We start from the raw sequence: 23,390 nt of genomic DNA, 5'->3' as shown, positions 1-23,390 counted from the left end.
ATCATTTAAAAATTCCCACGTGTATTTGTTAATGCCTAAATTTGGGAAAATTCCCAAATCGTTAACTTTCACAGAACAGATCTCTTTCTATCTCTCTCTAACTTCACACTTTCTTTTGATTTCAAGCTCTCCATCTCGCGATTCATTCCAGTTCCTTGTTCGATTTTCGTTTGATTCCTCTTCTTCGTGTTAGGATCTATCCTCCTGTAAGTTTGATTTTTGTTTCTTTACATGCTTTCTTATATGAATTTCATAAAGCTGTGGTTTTGTAAAAATGTAGGGTTTTGCGAATATTCTGTCTATTCTTTACTATTACCCAAAAGTATGATTTAAAGCTTTGTTTTTTAGTTGTTTGTATGAGTATATTCCGTTAAATCTAGGGTTTGCTTGATATTTTGTAGAGGGCTGCTAACAATTGACCATGGAGGAAATCATATTTACGAAGATTTACCATGGTGGAATCTTGTCTAAGTTATCGGCTGTCCCTACTTATGTTGGAAACTGTGTCTGCACTAAGGTATATCATCAAGGACCACTTTTCCATTTTTGAACTATTGTATTATACTAAAGAATTAGGGTATGAAACTGTTGGAGGCTTTTATGTGAAAGACTTATCGAATAAAAAATGGATCCTAATTACAACTGACCAACATTTACTACACCTTATTAAAGACTTAAAACATGAGGACACTTTTGAAGTATATGTCTGTCATGTATTAGATAAACCCTTACTTGACACTGAGGTAACTATAGGATATCTAACTAATGGTGAAGATGGTGAGACAGTTAACTTAAGTGAAGAAGGTGAGGCTTGTAACCTTAGTGGTGAGGGTGAAGCTGCTAACCTTACTTGTGAGGGTGGTGAGGGTGAGCATGTTAGCCTAGGTGGAGAGGAAGTGGATGATAACCTAGGTGGAGAAGATGCATCTGATTTCTTGAGTAGTGATTCAGATTTAGATATACCTTCAGAAGATGGTTTAGATATAGATGAGGAGCTAAGAGCATTTAGAGAAGAAAGAAGAAACAAAAAACAGATAAAAAAGGCTGCTGAATTTGAAGAAATACCAGTTGGAGAAGCTGGTGGTATAGATAGAGGTTTTGAGGATATTGGAAAGAACAAAACTGACAAATATGCTGGAAAATTGGGTGGAGATGAAGATTACATTGATAGCTCTGGCTGTTGGAGTGATGATAGTGATGAACAACTAGATGTGGATGTTGTTAGGGGAGTAGACATCCCTGCTAGAAGGAGAAGCAGAAAGGTTAGGTATGATGAAGATAGTGAAGTGTCAATTTTTGAGCTTGGAATGGTCTTTGAAGGGGCAGATCAGTTCAGGAAAGCAGTGACAGATTATGCTGTAGAGTATAGAAGACAGTTAAAGCTAAAACCTAATGAAAAACATAGAGTGAGGGTGAAGTGCAAAAAATGTTAAGTGTAAGTGGTTGTTATATGCTTCGATTGACAGGGACTCAGGTGATTTTATTGTAAAGAACTATAATCCTATTCACAAGTGTATTCCATTAAACAGAAATAAGTTGTGTAATTCAAAGTTTATTGCTAGAAAGTTTAAGGACAGAATTATATCTCAACCATACATAAGGATTTGGGAAATTCAAGATTTGGTTAGAAAGACATTGGGTCTTTATGTTGGTAAGACTCTTTGTTACAGGGCTAAACAGAAAATTATGAGGGAAGACATGGGTGATTGGAATCTGGAATTTGTCAGATTGTGTGACTATGCAGATGTGATCAAACAAACCAATCCTGGAAGCTCTTGTTGGGTAAAAATTGATAAGGAAACTGAACCAGGGAAGAACCTTTTTGTGTATTTTTATGTATGCTTTCATGCATTTAAGCAAGGATGGTTGGAGGGGTGCAGGAATATAATTGGATTTGATGGTTGTTTTCTCAAGGGAGCTTGTAAGGGTGAATTATTAGTTGCTGTTGGAAAGAATGGGAACAATCAAATGTATCCCATTGCCTGGGCTGTTGTGGATACAGAAACAAAACATAGTTGGAGCTGGTTCATAAGTTATTTAATTGTTGATCTAAACTTGGGAACTGGTGAAGGTTTGACTGTGATGTCAGATATGCAAAAGGTATTGTTTATACAATTTCTTCTTTTTTTAGTTTAGTTTTACTACTCCAATTACTTATTCTGTATATACTTTTTGTTAGGGACTTATTCCTGTATTGTTGGAGTTGTTACCAAATGCTGAGAAAAGAATGTGTGCATGTTAACTTGAAAGGAGAAGAAAGAAGGAAACAATTTTGGAGATGCTCAAAGGCCTCTTTTGAAGTCAAGTTTGGTGAAGAAGTTCATGCAATGTCTAAGCTAGGTAAGAAGGAAATAACAGAGGACTTATTACATTATGATCCCATAAATTGGTGTAGAGCTTTTTTTCAAACTCATTCCAAGTGTGATATTGTAGAAAATAACACGTGTGAGACTTTCAATTCCTGGATCTTAGCTGCTAGACATAAATCAATTATTACCATGCTAGAGGATATTAGGCATAAAATGATGAATAGACACATAGACATGATCAAATTTGCTTTAACATGGATATCAGACATTGCACCTATGGCAAGGGCAATACTAGAAAGAAACAAAGAGTATTCAAAGAACTGTAATGTTCAATGGAATGGGGTGAATGGTTTTGAGATTAGTGATGGGGAATACTCATTTGTTGTTGACTTGGAGAAGAAGCATTGTGACTGTAGGTTGTGGATGTTGAGAGGTATTCCTTGCCCTCATGCTATTTGTGCTTATTATTACTTGAATCAAGATCCCGATCAACATGTAGAGCACTGGTATATGAAGGAAACATTTCTCAAGGCTTACAATCATTTTATCCAACCAATACCCAATATGAGAATGTGGCCTAAAACTACAAATCCATCAATAGAGCCTCCAAAACCAAGAAAAATGCCAGGCAGACCTGCCAAGAAGAGAAGAAAGAGCAAGGATGAGCCCAAAAAATGGGGGAAAATTTCCAGAAAAGGAGTAAAGATGACATGTTCCATTTGCAAGAAAACTGGTCATAACAAAGTTGTGTGTGCAAGAGTAAGTAATACTAGTCATATTCACATTTGTAAATTGCTTAAAGTTTATAATCATATGTTTTATTTTGTGGTGACATAGTATGGGAGGGGGAGCAATTCTCAACCTACAAGTCAAGGAAACAGCCAACAAAGTTATTCTCAAACAAGAGTAAGATTTGCTTTACATATTCATTTCCTTAATTTTCATTTAGACAGTTATTCATATGTACTTATTTTTGTTCAACAGGTTAGAACACGAAGTTTTATTTGTCCTGATACCAGTGCTGTGCCAAGAACTGTGCCAAGAACTACCCAAACAACAGTAAGATTAGATAATAGCTATCCTTTAAAAATTCATTTGCATTTTAAGTTTGTTGTACAAGTTTTGATATATCCTTATTTATATTATATAGTCTACAATGGGAAGTCCATCACATTCTACTTCCAGAACCACATATGCAACTACACAATCAAGTCAAACAACTTCTATTTGTGCTGACACAACATCTGTGCCAAGACCTGCTCAAAATAGGGTTCAAGTTGGAACTGGAAGAGGATTGGGAAGAAAAAAAGCTAATGCAAGAGGAACTCCATTTGTTACAGAAAGGGATAGTTCTTCTAGTGAATTGCAACCTTTATCAGGTCACAAGAGACCATACAGTTCTGCCTCATTTGCTGCTGCTACTGGAGAAAACAGAAGGCCTGCAACTGGTTTTGGTGTTTACTCTAATCTTACAACTGGAGCCCAAGTATTAAATGTATGTTCACTTAACATGTTTACCTATTTTAGTGTATATTTTATAGCCATATTATAATCTAACATTATGTTAAACTTTCTATCTTATATTGCAGCCTGGTACATCAAGTGAGAAGATTCTACATGGGCCAACAACATTGAAGAGTGCTTCACCAATCAATATAGACATTGGTTTTAAACCCCGTAGCCTAAAATGGAAGGGAAAAGATGCAGTCAGCACCTCACAGTTACAACAAATGAAAGCTAAAAAGAAAAACTGGAAGTAGTTCATTTGGGAAGTTGGTGTCTATTTGAAAACAATTTACTCTTTGGTTTATTTGAACACTTGTCTAATTTATTTTTGAACATTGTATTTCTGTTAGCAAGACTATGCCTATTGTAAGACAATGATTTTCTATTACCTCTCAATGCATTTGTGTTATGTATTTCTATTACTTACTGTGTGTTATGTATTTTTCAGTAATGCATTTGTGTTATTAACTTACTTTTTGAACAACAACTACACTGCCTTTCAAAGCATGCCTTTTGTTTTTGTCAATAAGAGTACTAATCAATTCAATTCCAGAAAAAAAATTCAAAACACATGGCAAGTGATCAATTCAACAGAGATCAATTCAACTCAAACTTCCAATTTGATACAAAATATTAAGGACATATACCAATTAAAACATCATTAATTGATCTAGAATAACTACCTAACTACTGCAAAACTAAACAATTAAGTATTACAATCCCGAACTACTATCAACTACAAAATATTAAAGAACCATTTAATAGTTAGTAGACAAAGAAAAACAATTACAATTCGATTAAATTTGACATTTTCCCAATCCCTTTGGAGTTTAACTTCCTTAATATTTTTATTTAATACCATCAATTTTACTTCACTTTCATTCAATTGAAATTTCAAAGAATCTTTTTCTTCTTCAAACTCTTTCACTTTTCTCTTTAGTCGATCAATCGGATTTTGACCGTCTATGAGTCTATTCATTGAGGATGATTCATCAACATTTTCAAGCGACGGATCAATCCATCTAAAATATCCACATCCACCATTTTCCTACAAACCATATAACAGTAGTAAGACGTAATAAATATACCAAAATATTGATTTTTCAAATAGTACAACAAGAACAGTTATTGTTTGAAAAATAACAAACCTTTGATGATTTGCATCCAAAAAATCGACGACCTGGGTTCAAAGGAGTTCTCGAAGTTTTCAGTCGACAATAATAACCGCACTTGCACATATCAACTTCATCAATATGATGGCTTGTCCGACCCATTTGGAAGGTCAAACGAGCCCCGAAGTGAGCATACCCCTCATTTCGACGATTTTCGTGTGCTATAGCACACCATTTTTTGGATGATCCGCATTCCGACGTCAAAAATGTCAAATTTTTTCTTGGACGTCCGTCAAGACCTTGTCTATGCATACGGTTGGCCATCACGGCTTGTCCGACCCATTTGGAAGGTCAAACGAGCCCCGAAGTGAGCATACCCCTCATTTTAACGATTTTCGTGTGCTATAGCACACATTTTTTGGGTGATCCGAATTCCGACGTCAAAAATGCCAAATTTTTTTATGGAATTCCGTCAAGACCTTGTCTATGCATACGGTTGGCCATCACGACTTGTCCGATCCATTTGGAAGGTCAAACGAGCCCCGAAGCGAGCATACCCCTCATTTCGACGATTGTCGTGTGCTATGGCACATCATTTTTTGGGTGATCCGCATTCCGACGTCAAAAATGCCAAAATTTTTCATGGACGTCCGTCAAGACCTTGTCTATGCATACGGTTGGCCATCACGGCTTGTCCGACCCATTTGGAAGGTCAAACGAGCCCCGAAGCGAGCATACCCCTCATTTCGACGATTTTCGTGTGCTATAGCACACCATTTTTTGGGTGATACGGATTCCGACGTCAAAAATGCCAAATATTTTCGTGGACATCCGTCAAGACCTTGTCTATGCATATGATTGGCCATCACGGCTTGTCCGACCCATTTGGAAGGTCAAACGAGCCCCGAAGCAAGCATACCCCTCATTTCGACGATTTTCGTGTGCTATAGCACACCATTTTTTAGGTGATCCGGATTCCAATGTCAAAAATGCCAAATTTTTTCGTGGACGTCCGTCAATACCTTGTCTATGCATACGGTTGGCCATCACGTCTTGTCCGACCCATTTGGAAGGTCAAACAAGCCCCGAAGCGAGCATACCCCTCATTTCGACGATTTTCATGTGCTATAGCACACCATTTTTTGGGTGATCCGGATTCCGACGTCAAAAATGCCAGATTTTTTCATGGACGTCCGTAAAGACCTTGCCTATGCGTACGGTTGGCCATCACGGCTTGTCCGACCCATTTGGAAGGTCAAACAAACCTTGAAGCGAGCTCATTTTGATGATTTTCGTGTGCTATAGCACTCCATTTTTTGGGTGATCCGGATTCCAACGTCAAAAATGCCAAATTTTTTCGTGGACGTTCGTCAAAACCTTGTCTATGCATACGGTTGGCCATCACCGCTTGTTTGACCCATTTGGAAGGTCAAACGAGCCCCAAAGCGAGCATACCCCTCATTTCGATGATTTTCGTGTGCTATAGCACACCATTTTATGGGTGATCCGGATTCCGACGTCTAAAATGCCAAATTTTTTCGTGGACGTCCGTCAAGACCTTTTCTATGCATACGGTTGGTCATCACGGCTTGTCCGACCCATTTGGAAGGTCAAACGAGCCCCGAAGCGAGTATACCCCTCATTTCGATGATTTTCGTGTGCTAAAGCACACCATTTTTTGGGTGATCCAGATTCCGACGTCAAAAATGCCAAATTTTTTCATTGATGTCCTTCATAACGTTTTCTATGTATACGGTTGGACATCACGGCTTGTCCGACCCATTTGGAAGGTCAAATGAGCCCCGAAGCGAGCATACCCCTCATTTCAACGATTTTCATGTGCTATAGCACACCATTTTTTGGGTGATCCGGATTACTACGTCAAAAATGCAAAAAAATTTCGTGGACGTCCGTCAAGACCTTGTCTATGCATACGTTCGGCCATCACGGCTTGTCCGACCCATTTGGAAGGTCAAACGAGCCCCGAAGCGAGCATACCCCTCATTTCGACGATTTTCATGTGCTATAGCACACCATTTTTTGGGTGATCCGGATTCCGACGTAAAAATGCCAAATGTTTTCGTGGACGTCCGTCAATACCTTGTCTATGCATACGGTTGTCCATCACAGCTTGTCCGACCCATTTGAAAGCTCAAACGAGCCCCGAAGCAAGCATACCCCTCATTTCGACGATTTTTGTGTGCTATAGCACACCATTTTTTGGGTGATCCGGATTCCGACGTCAAAAATGCCAAATTTTTTCATAGACATCCGTCAAGACCTTGTCTATGCATACATTTTGCCATCACGGCTTGTCCGACCCATTTGGAAGGTCAAACGAGCCCCGAAGTGAGCATACCCCTCATTTCGACGATTTTCGTGTGCCATAGCACACCATTTTTTGGGTGATCCAGATTCCGACGTAAAAAATGCCAAATTTTTTTGTCGACGTCCGTCAAGACCTTGTCTATGCATACGGTTGCCCATCACGGCTTTTCTGACCCATTTGGAAGGTTAAACGAGCCCCAAAGCGAGCATACCCCTTATTTCGACGATTTTTGTTTGCTATAGCACACCATTTTTTGGGTGATCCGGATTTCGACGTCAAAAATGCCAAATTTTTATGTTGACGTCTGTCAAGACCTTTTCTATCTATACGGTTGTCCATCACGGCTTGTCCGACCAATTTGGAAGGTCAAACAAGCCCCGAAGCGAGCATACCCCTCATTTCGACGATTTTAGTGTGCTATAGCACACCATTTTTTGGGTGATCCGGATTCCGACGTCAAAAATGCCAAATTTTTTAATGGACGTCCATCAAGACCTTGTCTATGCATACGTTTGGCCATTACGTAGAAGGTCAAACGAGCCCCAAATCAAGCATACCCCTCATTTCGACGATTTTCGTGTGCTATAGCACACCATTTTTTGGGTGATCCAGATTCCGCGTCAAAAATGCCAAATTTTTTCATGGACGTCCGTCAAGACCTTGTCTATGCATACAGTTGTCCATCACGGCTTGTCCGACCCATTTGGAAGGTCAAACGAGCCTCGAAGCGAGCATACCCGTTATTTCGACGATTTTCGTGTGCTATAGCACACCATTTGTTGGGTGATCCGAATTCTGACGTCAAAAATGCCAAATTTTCTCGTGGACGTTCCTTAAGACCTTTTCTATGCATACGGTTGGCCATCACAGCTTGTCCGACCCATTTTGAAGCTCAAACGAGCCCCGAAGCTAGCATACCCTTCATTTAGACGATTTTCGTGTGCTATAGCACACCAGTTTTTGGGTGTTCCGGACTTCGACGTCGAAAATGCCCAATTTTTCTGTGGACGTCCTTCAAGACCTTGTTTATGCATACGGTTGGCCATCACGGCTTGTCCGACCCATTTGGAAGGTCAAACGAGCCCCAAAGCGAGCATACCCCTCATTTCGACGATTTTCGTGTGCTATAGCACACCATTTTTTGGGTGATCCGGATTCCGACGTCAAAAATGCCAAATTTTTTCATGGACGTCCGTCAAGACCTTTTCTATGCATACGGTAGTCCATCATGGCTTGTCCGACCCATTTGGAAGGTCAAAGGGCCCCGAAGCGAGCATACCCCTCATTTCGACGATTTTCGTTGCTATAGCAAACCATTTTTTGGGTGATCCGGATTCCGACGTCTAAAATGCCAAAATTTTTCCTGGACGTCCGTCAAGACTTTTTCTATGCATACGGTTGGCCATCACGGCTTGTCCGACCCATTTGGAAGGTCAAACGAGCCTCGAAGCGAGCATACCCCTCATTTCGACGATTTTCGTGTGCTATAGCACACCATTTGTTGGGTGATCCGAATCTGACGTCAAAAATGCCAAATTTTTTCGTGGACGTTCGTCAAGACCTTGTCTATGCATACGGTTGGCCATCACAGCTTGTCCGACCAATTTTGAAGCTTAAACGAGCCCCGAAGCTAGCATACCCTTCATTTCGACGATTTTCGTGTGCTATAGCACACCAGTTTTTGGGTGTTCCGGACTTCGACGTCGAAAATGCCCAATTTTCTTGTGGACGTCCTTCAAGACCTTGTTTATGCATACGGTTGGCCATCACGGCTTGTCCGACCCATTTGGAAGGTCAAACGAGCCCCAAAGCGAGCATACCCCTCATTTCGACGATTTTCGTGTGCTATAGCACACCATTTTTTGGGTGATCCGGATTCCAACTTCAAAAATGCCAAATGTTTTCGTAGACGTCCGTCAAGACCTTGTCTATGCATACGGTTGGCCATCACGGCTTGTCTGACCCATTTGGAAGGTCAAACGAGCCCCGAAGCGAGCATACCCCTCATTTCGGCCATTTTCGTGTGCAATAGCACATCATTTTTTGGGTGATCCGGATTCCGACGTCAAAAATGCCAAATTTTTTTGTGGAATTCCGTCAAGACCTTGTCTATGCATACGGTTGGCCATCACGGCTTGTCCGACCCATTTGGAAGGTCAAACGAGCCCCGAAGCGAGCATACCCCTCATATCGATAATTTACGTGTGCTATAGCACACCATTTTTTGGGTGATCCGGATTCCGACGTTAAAAATGCCAAATTTTTTCGTGGACATCCGTCAAGACCTTATCTATGCATACGGTTGGCTATCACGACTTTTCTGACCCATTTGGAAGGTCAAACGAGCCTCGAAGCGAGCATACCCCTCATTTCGACGATTTTCATGTGCAATAGCACACCATTTTTTGGGTGATCCAGATTCCGACGTCAAAAATGCCAAATTATTTCGTGGACGTCCGTCAAGACCTTGTCTATGCATACGGTTGGCCATCACGGCTTGTCCGACCCATTTGGAAGGCCAAACGAGCCACGAAGTGAGCATACCCCTCACTTCGAAGATTTTCGTGTGCTATAGCACACCATTTTTTGGGTGATCCGGATTCCGACGTCAAAAATGCCAAATGTATTCATGGACGTCCGTCAAGACCTTGTCTATGCATACGGTTGGCCATCACGGCTTGTCCGACCCATTTGGAAGGTCAAACGAGCCCTGAAGCGAGCATACCCCTCATTTCGATGATTTTCGTGTGCTATAGCACTCCATTTTTTGGATGATCCGGATTCCAACGTCAAAAATGCCAAATTTTTTCGTGGACGTCCATCAAGACCTTGTCTGTGCATACTGTTGGCCATCACGGCTTGTCCGACCCATTTGGAAGGTCAAACGAGCCCCGAAGCGAGCATACCCCTCATTTCGATGATTTTCGTGTGCTATAGCACACCATTTTTTTGGGTGATCCAGATTACAACGTCAAAAATGCCAAATTTTTTTGTGGACGTCCTTCAAGACCTCGTCTATGCATACGGTTCACCATCACGGCTTGTCCGACCCATTTGGAAGGTTAAACGAGCTCCAAAGCGAGCATACCCCTCATTTCGACGATTTTTGTGTGCTATAGCACACCATTTTTTGGATGATCCGAATTTCGACGTCAAAATGCCAAATTTTTTCGTGGACGTCCGTCAAGACCTTGTCTATGCATACGGTTGGCCATCATGGCTTGTCCGATCCATTTGGAAGGTCAAACGATCCCCAAAGCGAGCATACCCATCATATCGACGATTTTCGTGTGCTATAGCACACCATTTTTTGGGTGATCCGGATTCCGACGTCAAAAATGCAAAAATTTTTCGTGGACTTCCGTCAAGACCTTGTCTGTGCATACGGTTGGTCATCACGGTTTGTCCGACACATTTGAAAGGTCAAACGAGCCCCGAAGCAAGCATACCTCTCATTTCGACGATTTTCGTGTGCTATAGCACACCATTTTTCGGGTGATCCGGATTCCGACGTCAAAATGCCAAATTTTTTCGTGGACGTCCGTCAAGACCTTGTCTATGCATACGGTTGGCCATCATGGCTTGTCCGACCCATTTGGAAGTTCAAACGATTCCCTAAGCGAGCATACCCCTCATATCGACGATTTTCGTGTGCTATAGTACACCATTTTTTGGGTGATCCAGATTTCGACGTCAAAAATGCCAATTTTTTTCGTGGACGTCCGTCAAGACCTTGTCTAAGCATACGGTTGGCCATCACGGCTTGTTCAACCCATTCAGAAGGTCAAACGAGCCTTGAAGCGAGCATACCCCTCATTTCGACGATTTTCGTGTGCTATATAGCACACCATTTTTTGGGTGATCCGAATTCCGACGTCAAAAATGCCAAATTTTTTCGTGGATGTCCGTCAAGACCTTGTCTAAGCATACGGTTGGCCATCACGGCTTGTCCGACCTATTCGGAAGGTCAAACGAGCCCTGAAGCGAGCATACCCCTCATTTCGATGATTTTCGTGTGCTATATAGCACACCATTTTTTGGTTGATCCGGATTCCGACGTCAAAAATGTAAAATTTTTGCGTGGACGTCCGTTAGGACCTTGTCTACACATACGATTGGCCATCACGGCTTGTCCGACCCATTTGGAAGGTCAAACGAGCCCCGTAACGAGCATACCCTTCATTTTGACGATTTTCTTTTTTTTTGGGTGATCTCCGACGTCAAAAATGCAAATTTTTTTTGTGGACGTCCGTCAAGACCTTGTTTATGCATACGGTTGGCCATCACCGCTTGTCTGACCCTTTTTGAAGGTCAAACGAGCCCCGAAGCGAACATACCCCTTATTTCAACGATTTTCGTGTGCTAAAGCACACTATTTTTTGGGTGATCCGGATTCCGACGTCAAAAATGCCAAATTTTTTCATGGACGTCCTTCAAGACCTTGTCTATGCATACGGTTGGCCATCACGGCTTGTCCGACCCATTTGGAAGGTCAAACGAGCTCCGAAGCGAGCATACCACCCATTTCACGATTGTCGTGTACTATAGCACACCACTTTTTGGGTGATCCGGATTCCGATGTCAAAAATGCAAAATTTTTTCATGGACGCCCGTCAAGACCTTGTCTATGCATACGGTTGGCCATCACGGCTTGTCCGACCCATTTGGAAGGTCAAACGAGCCCCGAAGCGAGCATATCCCTCATTTCGACGATTTTCGTGTGCTATAGCACACCAATTTTTGGGTGATCCGGATTCCGACGTAAAAAATGCCAAATTTTTTCGTGCACGTCCGTCAAGACCTTGTCTATGCATACGATTGGCCATCACGGCTTGTCCGACCCATTTGGAAGGTCAAACGAGCCGCGAAACGAGAATACCCCTCATTTCGATGATTTTCAGGTGCTATAGCACACCTTTTTTTGGGTGATCCAGATTCCGACGTCAAAATGCAAATTTTTTTCGTGGACGTCCGTCAAGACCTTGTCTATGCATACGGTTGGCCATCACGGCTTTGTCGACCCATTTGGAAGGTCAAACGAGCACCGAAGCGAGCATACCCTTCATTTCGACGATTTTCGTGTGCTATAGCACACCATTTTTTGGGTGATCCGGATTCTGACGTCAAAAATGCCAAATTTTTTCGTGGACGTCCTTCAAGACCTTTTCTATGCATACGGTTGGCCATCACGACTTTTCCGACCCATTAGGAAGGTCAAACGAGCCCCGTAGCAAGCATACCCCTCATTTCGATGATTTTTGTGTGCTATAGCACATTATTTTTTGGGTGACCCGGATTCCGACGTCAAAAATGCCAAATGTTTTCGTGGACGTCCATCAAGACCTTGTGTATGCATACAGTTGGCCATTACGGCCTGTCCGACCCATTTGGAAAGTCAAACGAGCCCCAAAGCGAGCATACCCCTCATTTCGACGATTTTGGTGTGCTTAGCACATCATTTTTTGGGTGATCCGGAGTCCGATGCAAAAATGCAAAATTTTTTCGTGGACGTCCATCAAGACCTTGTCTATGCATACGGTTGTCCATCACGGCTTGTCCGACCCATTTGGAAGGTCAAACGAGCTCCGAAGCGAGCATACCACCCATTTCACGATTGTCGTGTGCTTTAGCACACCATTTTTTGGGTGATTCGGATTCTGATTTCAAAAATGACAAATTTTTTCGTGGACGTCCGTCAAGACCTTGTCTATGCATACGGTTGGCCATCACGGCTTGTACGACCCATTTGTAAGGTCAAACGAGCAACGAAGCGAGCATACCCCTCATTTCGACGATTTTCGTGTGCTATAGCACACAAATTTTTGGATGATCCGCATTCCGACGTCAAAAATGCCAAATTTTTTCGTGGACGTCCGTCAAGACCTTGTCTATGCATACGGTTTGCCATCATGGCTTGTCCGACCCATTTGGAAGGTCAAACGAGCCCCGAAGTGAGCATACCCCTCATTTCAACGATTTTCGTGTGCTATAGCACACCATTTTTTGGGTGATCCGAATTCCGACGTCAAAAATGCCAAATTTTTTTGTGGAATTCCGTCAAGACCTTGTCTATGCATACGGTTGGCCATCACGGCTTGTCCGACCCATTTGGAAGGTCAAACGAGCCCCGAAGCGAGCATACCCCTCATTTCACGATTGTCGTGTGCTATAGCACACCACTTTTTGGGTGATCCGGATTCCAATGTCAAAAATGCAAAAAAATTTCCTGGATGTACGTCAAGACCTAGTCTATGCATATGGTTGGCCATCACGGCTTGTCCGACCCATTTGGAAGGTCAAACAAGCCCTGAAGCGAGTATACCCCTCATTTCGATAATTTTCGTGTGCTATAGCACACCATTTGTTGGGTGATCCGGATTCCAACGTCAAAAATGCCAAATGTTTTCGTGGACGTCCGTTAAGACCTTGTCTATGAATACGGTTGGCCATCATGCCTTGTCCGACCCATTTTGAAGGTCAAACGAGCCCCGAAGCGAGCATACCCCTCATTTCAACGATTTTTGTGTGCTATTTCACACCATTTTTTGGGTGATCCGGATTTTGACGTCAAAAATGCCAAATTTTTTCGTGGATGTCCGTCAAGACCTTTTCTATGCATACGGTTGTCCATCACGGCTTGTCTGACCCATTTGGAAGAACAAACGAGCCCTAAAGCGAGCATACCCTTCATTTTGACGATTTTCGTGTGCTATAGCACACCATTTTTTGGGTGATTCGGATTCCGACGTCAAAAATGCCAAATATTTTTGTGGACGTCCATCAAGACCTTTTATATGCATACGGTTGGCCATCACGGCTTGTCCGATCCATTTGGAAGGTCAAACGAGCCCCGAAGCAAGCATACCACTCATTTCGACGATTTTCGTGTGCTATAGCACAACATTTTTTGGGTGATCTGGATCCTGACGTCAAAAATGCCAAATTTTTTCGTGGACGTTAATCAAGACCTTGTCTATTCCTACGGTTGGCCATCATGGCTTGTCCGACCTATTTGGAAGGTCAAACGAGCCCCGAAGCGAGCATACCCCTCATTTGGACGATTTTCGTGTGCTACAGCACACCATTTTTTGGGTGATCCGGATTCCGACATCAAAAATGCCAAATTTTTTCGTGGACGTCCATCAAGACCTTGTCTATGCATACGGTTGGCCATCATGGCTTGTCCGACCCATTTGGAAGGTCAAACAATCCCCGAAGCGAGCATACCCCTAATTTCGACGATTTTCGTGTGCTATAGCACTCCATTTTTCAAGTGATCCGAATTCCAACGTCAAAATGCCAAATTTTTTCGTGGACGTCCGTCAAGACCTTGTCTATGCATACGGTTGGCCATCACGGCTTTTCCGACCCATTTGGAAGGTCAAACCAGCCTCGAAGCGAGCATACCCCTCATTTCGATGATTTTCGTGTGTTATAGCACACAATTTTTTGGGTGATCCGGATTCTGACGTCAAAAATGTCAAATTTTTTCGTGGACGTCCGTCAAGACCTTGACTATGCATACGGTTGGTCATCACGGCTTGTCCGACCTATTTGGAAGGTCAAACGAGCAACGAAGCGAGCATACCCCGTCATTTAGACGATTTTCGTGTGCTATAGCACACCATTTTTTGGTGATCTGGATTTTGACGTCAAAAATGCCAAATTTTTTTGTGGACGTCCGTCAAGACCTTGTCTATGCATACGGTTGGCCATCACGGCTTGTCCGACCTATTTGGAAGGTCAAACGTGCCATGAAGCGAGCATACCCCTCATTTCGACGATTTTCATGTGCTATAGCACACCATTTTTTGGGTGATCCGGACGTCAAAAATGCCAAATTTTTTCGTGGATGTCCATCAAGACCTTGTATATGCATACGGTTGGCCATCACGGCTTGTCCGACCCATTTGGAAGGTCAAACCAGCCTCGAAGCGAGCATACCCCTCATTTCGATGATTTTCGTGTGTTATAGCACACAATTTTTTGGGTGATCCGGATTCTGACGTCAAAAATGTCAAATTTTTTCGTGGACGTCCGTCAAGACCTTGACTATGCATACGGTTGGTCATCACGGCTTGTCCGACCTATTTGGAAGGTCAAACGAGCAACGAAGCGAGCATACCCCGTCATTTAGACGATTTTCGTGTGCTATAGCACACCATTTTTTGGTGATCTGGATTTTGACGTCAAAAATGCCAAATTTTTTTGTGGACGTCCGTCAAGACCTTGTCTATGCATACGGTTGGCCATCACGGCTTGTCCGACCCATTTGGAAGGTCAAACGAGCCATGAAGCGAGCATACCCCTCATTTCGACGATTTTCATGTGCTATAGCACACCATTTTTTGGGTGATCCGGACGTCAAAAATGCCAAATTTTTTCGTGGATGTCCATCAAGACCTTGTCTATGCATACGGTTGGCCATCACGGCTTGTCCGACCCATTTGGAAGGTCAAACAAGCCCATGTAGTCAGTGTAAAAATGAGAAAAAAAAACAAATTCACGCGCTCCATTTGCGTGAGTCACAAACGATTTGCCATGTAGGCAAAAAATGGTTTTGCGGTTCAAATCGGGGTGGTTAAGGTGTTCAATAGGTAGTACGTGTGTCTAAGTGAATAATCGGGATAAGTTTGAGTGGCCGCATATGACTTTGGCCTTTTCACAAAGTGAAAATAAAACCCTTCTATACTTTTTAGCAAGACAAAAAATAAAAAAAAAATTAAGCAATAAAAACATATGATAAATTGAGAACTAATTTCTTCTTCTTCTTTTTTGAAGTCAATTTCGAAATTTTAAACAAAAAAAGAAAGTTGTTAATTTACTACTACTCCCTTTCAAAAATTATGGTCGTGATTTCTAAAAATAGTTATTTCAGATTATTTACTGTTAACGTAAAATTAAATTTATTATTAAATTTATAAAAACTTCAATTATATCTAAATATATAAATAAGTGTAAAATAGTTAAATGCGTCTTATAATTATTTTTTACTAAGGAAATATGTAAATGAATAAAAAAATATTTTTTTGGTTGTCCAACTCGGTGTTCGAATGTCGGAGCTCACATTGAAGTCTCGATAAAATCAAAATCGTACATTACGAGGCTCATTCGGAGAAAGCGTTCCAACAAGACTTTCTCCACGCAGAAAGTTTGAATCAGAGACCCGATAAGCCCTTAGCCTTCTAAGAGTGAATCAGGTTTACCACTACATATTAATTACTCCCTCCGTTTTAAAAAGAATAGCCTAGTTTGACTAGTAACAAAATTTAAAAAAAGAAAGAAGATTTTCGAATCTTGTGGTTCTAAATTAAAGTTATATCAAATGTACCAAAATGTCTTTTAATTTTGTGATCTTAAACATGACACGTGAAAAGTTAAAAGCTAAAATGTTGCCAAAAAAAAGGATCATTCTTTTTTAAACAAACTAAAAAGGAAACAAGTCATTCTTTTTCAAACGGATTAAAAGTAATAATCAATATTTCATTGATTGGTTGCATGGCTATCAACTTTATCAAATACAAAGTGGAATCTGAAATATTGGTGTATTCACAGTTTTAAAGGTTTTGTTTTCCATAGATCATTGCTTAAGTAAAAAAGTAATGCTAAAAATACATCAACTTTTTTTTGAAAAATAAAATTAAGCAATTGGTCTTACAATTCGTACAGAAAATAATATCACAAGATATATTAGAGAGTACAGAAGGTTAATTCAACAAAATTAAATGTTTCAACCCACACAAAAAGAAGTGGAACAAAAGCACAATATACACCACTTTGGGAAAACTATCTAAATGACAAACACCCCTGCTAAATTTCTCTATACTTTGAAAAACAAATTTTGTACTTCCACAAGGCACATACAGTACCACCACTTCAAAATATAGCAACTTAGCTGCATCTCATATACTGGCCAGTGTATCAAAGTAGTGTCCGAATTTCAGCAGAATACTGCAATGGTTTTTGTGCTTATTGCTCTCGTGGTCTGGCTAGCCAAATAGAGCTGAGAACCCGAAAAATTGAGAAGTAATCATTTATTGCAAGAAGAGCACGGGCATATTGTCTGGTTGTCAGTATGCGATATATTTGTTGCAATACTAGTTGACGCAGGCTGTCCGCCTGTTAAAAGTGCCAGAAAGATGCAACGGCTTTTAGCTTCACGTATTTTGCCTCTAGAAACGACATGAAACAAAAACAGAAAACTCTGAACAGGGAGTTGTTACACCACATTGCTATTGGGAATGAACATGACACGCTGTCTTGAATCATATAATTCATAAGAGAGATACAAGTATAAGAAGGTCATGTAGATGACAGAAGGCCAATTGTTGATTTAAGGACATTGGGGAACATAACCCTTGGCTTATTTATTGACCTCGTTAAAGGACATAAAAGAGGATGAGGTATCCAGAGACGTCTAGTTCAAAGATCAAGACGTATTCTTAAGGACATAACAAGCATTCTTGCCCACGACTTCCACATGTTCAAACAACTGAACAAGCATTCACAGCATATCCATGGCAAACAATTCAAACAAAGAACAGGAAGCAGCAACAAAAATAGAGTTACCTGACGGAGAAAATCTTCAAGAGTCATTAATTTCCCCATAGCCATTGCCATTTGACACATATAAGTAGTAGCTACATTCCCTGATTCAGTAAATGGAGATCCCATGGCTAATGTCTCCCCCAATGATAGCTGCAGCGCCTCCATACCTTGTGAGAGAGCAACTTCAGCATGATGGGATGACAGCTGCAAGTTGTTAAAGTCAGCTACTTGTTGCTCACTCAGAGGATCTAACTGATTGACTAGAAGCTGCATTACCAAAGAAATCATTTCATGAAATGAGACAACAACATACCCGATGTAATCCCACAAGTGGGGTTTGAAGAGGTAATACACATTGAAGAAAAGATACAAAGCAAATGAAGAGAACGAATAGCAAAATATAGCAATACACACAGAGAGAGAAAAAAACCACGGAATTACTAAATAATGATCCTAACAAGGAGAAGCGGAGAAGAGGCTAGCCACCCTGCCTCTCCCACACAAAACTCGACAACACTCAGCTACCTACTAGCCCTCTGGCCTAAGCTAAAGTTCTGTCATGTCCTATCTAATCAACTCCCTCAGTGCTTCCTCGGCCTACCTCTACCTTAGTCTCCCCACTCTGTCACAACCAACCATTCACACATCCTTACTGGCAGATCCACGCATCTCCTCTTCAGATGCCGACTATAAAGAATGATGCATAATTAGATATAAAGAAACTTGTGTACGGCTTAGAAGCAGCATTTTGAACTTATACTATACAATTATGATTATTCAATTTTGCAAAGAGTGTTATCTACAGTAGCAACTTGAGGTTCTTAATTTATCAATTTCTGAAAGATGCATGAAAAAATGACACAAGAACAAAAGCAAATATAATGTACAACACTCATATAATATCTGCACAAAATCCATAAACAGAGAGCGAAAGCACATTAACATCAGAGGCAACTGGAAGTCTGCTAACATCACCAAGCTGAAGACGCTGACGAAACCTCATCCGGGATGGATAGAGATAATTACACAATTTTATCCAAGCTTTTGCTTCTAGGAATCAGGTTTGTTAGAGATGCTATTATGCAGTGGATGCACGAAAAAAAGCAAGAGCTTCAACACAATAATTGTACGTATGTCCCATTTGAAGGAGAATCTCAAACCTTAACTATCCAAGGTCACGAGACTACAATATGGTGTTATAGAAAATAGTGACATGAATATGTAAATGTACAATGCACGGCACCTCATTCATTCGGAAAGTGAAACCACCCAATCTTTAGCAAGTATTCTAGATTTTAACAAACATAAATCAATGAAGTTCCACATATAACAGTTTCTTATAATCATATATAGGGGAAGTCTAGAAAGGAAATATGGAAGAACGGGTGCAAAATTGCCGGAAATGAGAGTAAGAAGAGGTCACCTTAAGCAGTAACGAGGGGCGGAAACCACCAATCCACATACAACAACGCTCAGCAGGGGTTTTCCACATGCCTGACAAGACATGGACTACGTCCGCCTTGGCTGCATTTCCTTTCATCCTAAAGACCTCATCGTAATGTGCAGTGACATTATCCGCAATTCTTCGCAGTTCAGGATCACGTGCATGTGATTTGACAGCGTTCCTTAACTCATTGATGTGTTTGTCGTGTTCTTCTAACCATCGAATATAATCTGTATCAAATGCTACGGGCCCTGCAGAACGGTAGCATCTGAAAGGTCATCTTAGCACAAGGAAACAACTTTTTGAGTGCAATCATGAAGACGATATGGGGTTGAACTTTATCTTGTTAAGGTAAGCCAGTCTAATACAAAAAAGTCAAGTATTAAACTGAATGCATAAAGCAGCAACTGGCTCTTTCATTAGCACTATCATAACAACCATCACAAATGTGAGTATTGAGAACCTATTGGAAGCTGCAGTTTACTTTGTTACTCAATTTCAAATTTAATGTCATCCACAGTGTATCAACACAAAGATGGATTCCACAAGTCATATCATATCATTAATTGATTCCAGTTAATCAGGTAAAATAAAGAAAACTGAAGTTCTCCAATTTTCTTCAAGTAGAAAAAACACATTATTTCCAATCTTATTTGCTTCCAAAACACAGACCACACAATTAAGTACGTTTGACTGCAATCTATGGTGGATGCTTTTCTGTCTAGTGAAACCAACAATTCCGATTCAACCAAACCTAACTAGAATTACCCAAATCCTGTATAATAAAGTGTAATGACTAAATAACAAGCAACTCCTAGTTCAATTTGGTAGCAAAATCCCATCAATTTCTTGTTTGTTGAAATGTAAAAAAGGAAGCTAGGGCACACAAGTTCAATCACCAAAAAAAAGGCCATACCACTTTCTCCCTGTTGAGGTGCTCGTTCAATGTCCTGCTCCAACTGCGATACCTGGACAATTTGGGCTGGCCGGCGGTCACCCCTCCACAACGCAGTAGAGCTCACAATCCTATGGCCTTCGCTATCACCCATTGCATCCATTCAGCTAAATGTTCTGTGAGCTCAACAGTGCCGTTTGAATGGGCTTAAAAAGTCCGAAAATGATTTATTTTATGTAAAAAGATATTTTAAATTAAAAATTAAAAGTTAGACGAGGGATGTTTTTTTTTAATTTAAAAGTTATTTTATTTGATTTAATTTATCTTTGAAAATTAGTAAAATTAACTTTCTATAAATAATTTCGGATGAAAGGTTTAATATTATAACTATAATATCATAAAGTTATTAAAACATTTAACAAAAAAATGATATATCAAGTCTAACAAAAAGAATAAATGATTTGCGATGTAAAATATCAAAGTCCATACTATTAAAATAAATGAAACTTAAAAATATAACATAAATTCTAAATTCAAAAAGAAAAGTTTAACATAATACTCTTATGTCAATTACAAAAAATACCTAAATTTATTACCTTATTTAACAATAAATTTAACTTTAATTTAAAGATTAGAATACTAAAAAAATTATGCAAATTTTAAAGAAAATAAAAACCTTATTCAACAATAAATTTTACTTTAATTTAAAAATTAGAATACTAAAAAAATTATGCAAATTTTTTAAAAAATAAATAGATAAAAGATCTTACTTTGAAAAGTCCAAGCAACACAACCTAAATTACATGCCTAAATGGGTTTATAGGCCCAATCTTCTTCATGACATGTCTTTATTTACGAAATGGGTTTATAGGCACAATCTTCTTCATGACATGTCTTTATTTACGAAATTTTAAATTTGGAGGCTCTTACTTTGAAGAGTCCGAGCTACATATACTCTGCCTTTGCAACATGCTTTGCAAGTATAAAGCATCGTATCAATTAGTTTTTAAACGCCGATTATCAATTAACATTGTGTTACATTCAAACTAGTACCCAAATTTTCTTTATAAAATTTGTTGATGGACAAAAAATTTGATCTTAGGATAGGGTAGGGGCTGCGCGAACGCAAGCCCCCTCAGCAACAAATTATGACATAGGCTCAACCACTTGGGCCGACCTTAGGCAGGAACCCCTCCAAAGTGCAATGAAGGTCACAAGCCTAGGCCATGGGTCTTATTGATCACCGATTGACCCTGTCCAGGTAAATATGTAATCCAGTGAGCTCAGCCCATTATTAATACTACTTCCTTTTGCTCAACTTCTCCCTCTTGTATGCTGATGTGGGAGATTTAGTCGAAAATGGCATTACTCTCTCTAGCATTCTGTTTTGAAAAGAAAGGAAATTACTATCTAAAATGTGTCAACTTACTGAATTTGTTTTTTGTAAAAACACAGCAACAAAACATTAAGAGTTTAGAACCACATGATATACAAATACTATACATAATGAATCCACATGTAAAATAAGTGTTTACTCTTCTTACCCAATGGGGATGGAAATTGTACAAAATCATAGACAGGCGTTATCGTTGAGACCAGAACAACATTAACTCCGGCAAACAACAGAAGACCTGAAATTTGAAATGAAATCACTCATCTTAGTTTTTGGTAATGTAGTCATTGTTTTCTTAATAAGTGTGTATAGGAAGCAAAGGAGTATAAGTTCAACAAGAGTGTTCGACAGCAACAATCACCACGTAGAAGTAGATAAATATATAATCAAGGTATTTTAAATAAATAAGATATGCATTACTCTACTCAATCAACTAAAGAGATGAACATTTTTACTTAGGTTTGGGTAGGGGCCGCGCGAACGCAGGCTCCCGCAGCAACAAATTGTGACGTAGGCTCGACCACTTGGGCCGACCTTAGGCAGGCACCCCTCCAAAGTGCAATGAAGGTCACAAGCCTAGGCCATAGGTCTTATTGATCGCCCATTGACCCCGTCCAGGTAAGTATGTAATCCAGTGAGCTCAGCCCATTATTAATACTACTGCTTTTGCTCCACTTCTCTCTCTCAGATACTGATGTGGGAGAATTAGTCCAAAATGGCGTTAATCTCCGAGTAATCAGTAACATATACAACATCGCTAAACTAAGTAGCAACACGCTGACATTCTCCCCGGCATAGATAACAAAAAGTTAGTCTCTGGTAACATGGCAATCATCAAAAGAAATGGAGGAAAAAACTGAAGTCTATACTCAAAGAGAGCATTCAAGAGACATTAATAAAATCAGATTTTGAGTTATAAATGGATGATATGGCTCAATCAACTGAAGAGTGTTGTCTTAATTAAACAAGTCAAGTTCTCTATGAAAGGATGAATTTTGGACAACGTATATAATACACACACATTTCTTATATAGCATCGCTGCAGCATCACCAGCTTCCTCAGGTCATGTTAGTTTTCAACTTCTTCAGTCTTACATGAAAATGTTAACTGTATAGCCATTGATCTTACAAACCAAAGGACCATAAGCAAACCAGCTATACCCTTATCTGTTTCAGCAGATCTTCGTTTTGTATCGATCAGCCAAAGCAACTCTCACCAATGCCATATAAACAATTGTTCTAGTAAACCAATTTCTGTAGAAGTAAGTCATCTAGAACTTAGCAATCTGTAACTAGTCCTTCAAACAGGTATTAGTTTTTAGACTAATGGCCTTTGCCAAACTTAAGAATATGCAGCACAAACTCTTGGAATCATCCACAAGCTCCTGCATCTGCTAAAGGTATTCGCTACCCATAAGATCAGGCCCAATGTAATAGTACTGTAGCTGGTTTGTATTTTCAAGACAAATATTTGATCTTTGAAGCCAAGACTCATTATCGCGCCTTCTTTGACTTATGGCACTTTTAGATTGTTAGTCATATAGACATCACTTATCGTTGTGTTTGATAATGTAGTCGAAATAATCTTATATCAAACAGATGGGGCAGAGAAAACATATGTTTTTGTAAAATTCAGATGGGCCAGAGAAATTTTTGGGCGTAGATTTGGGCAGGGGCTGCGCGAACGCAGGCCCCCATAGCAACAAATTATGACGTAGGCTCGACCACTTGGGCCGACCTTAGGCAGGCACCCCTCCAAAGTGCAATGGAGGTCACAAGCCTAGGCCATAGGTCTTATTGATCGCCCATTGACCCCGTCCAGGTAAGTAAGTTTTCCAGCCTGCTCAGCTCATT

General features: G+C 40.4%; 2 protein-coding genes, 1 long non-coding RNA gene and 3 other non-coding genes across 6 annotated transcripts; 2 read left to right on the top strand and 4 right to left on the bottom strand.

The window, feature by feature from the left end:
* The first annotated feature begins 421 nt into the window (after nucleotides 1-421).
* Nucleotides 422-2,242, top strand: LOC138338968 (uncharacterized). The gene is made up of 4 exons (XM_069290074.1): nucleotides 422-517; nucleotides 744-1,363; nucleotides 1,467-2,100; nucleotides 2,180-2,242. The coding sequence occupies exons 1-4, from the start codon at nucleotides 422-424 to the stop codon at nucleotides 2,240-2,242; spliced, it is 1,413 nt and encodes a 470-aa protein (XP_069146175.1).
* An 825-nt stretch (nucleotides 2,243-3,067) lies between these two features.
* On the top strand, nucleotides 3,068-3,798 carry LOC138339076 (uncharacterized). The gene is made up of 3 exons (XR_011212108.1): nucleotides 3,068-3,215; nucleotides 3,294-3,368; nucleotides 3,460-3,798. It is a non-coding gene; the product is annotated as an uncharacterized lncRNA (long non-coding RNA).
* A 13,070-nt stretch (nucleotides 3,799-16,868) lies between these two features.
* Nucleotides 16,869-20,350, bottom strand: TGA2.3 (transcription factor TGA2.3). Its single transcript, NM_001374506.1, has 4 exons — nucleotides 20,165-20,350; nucleotides 19,228-19,499; nucleotides 17,826-18,071; nucleotides 16,869-17,375 (listed from the first exon to the last, which is right to left on the bottom strand). Exons 1-4 carry the CDS (start codon nucleotides 20,304-20,306, stop codon nucleotides 17,226-17,228), a joined length of 810 nt encoding a protein of 269 aa, NP_001361435.1. The 5' UTR covers nucleotides 20,307-20,350; the 3' UTR covers nucleotides 16,869-17,225.
* A 901-nt stretch (nucleotides 20,351-21,251) lies between these two features.
* LOC112940215 (U1 spliceosomal RNA) lies at nucleotides 21,252-21,412 on the bottom strand. Its single transcript, XR_003244180.1, has one exon. It is a non-coding gene; the product is annotated as a U1 spliceosomal RNA (small nuclear RNA).
* A 589-nt stretch (nucleotides 21,413-22,001) lies between these two features.
* LOC112940226 (U1 spliceosomal RNA) lies at nucleotides 22,002-22,162 on the bottom strand. The gene has a single exon (XR_003244191.1). It is a non-coding gene; the product is annotated as a U1 spliceosomal RNA (small nuclear RNA).
* A 1,043-nt stretch (nucleotides 22,163-23,205) lies between these two features.
* Nucleotides 23,206-23,366, bottom strand: LOC112940212 (U1 spliceosomal RNA). The gene has a single exon (XR_003244172.1). It is a non-coding gene; the product is annotated as a U1 spliceosomal RNA (small nuclear RNA).
* Between the last annotated feature and the right edge of the window lie 24 nt (nucleotides 23,367-23,390).

Source organism: Solanum lycopersicum, chromosome 10 (genome assembly GCF_036512215.1).
Source record: "Solanum lycopersicum chromosome 10, SLM_r2.1".
NCBI lineage: Eukaryota > Viridiplantae > Streptophyta > Magnoliopsida > Solanales > Solanaceae > Solanum > Solanum lycopersicum.
The sequence above is the reverse complement of the archived record's forward strand: the minus strand, read 5'-3'. Positions and strand labels throughout refer to the sequence as shown.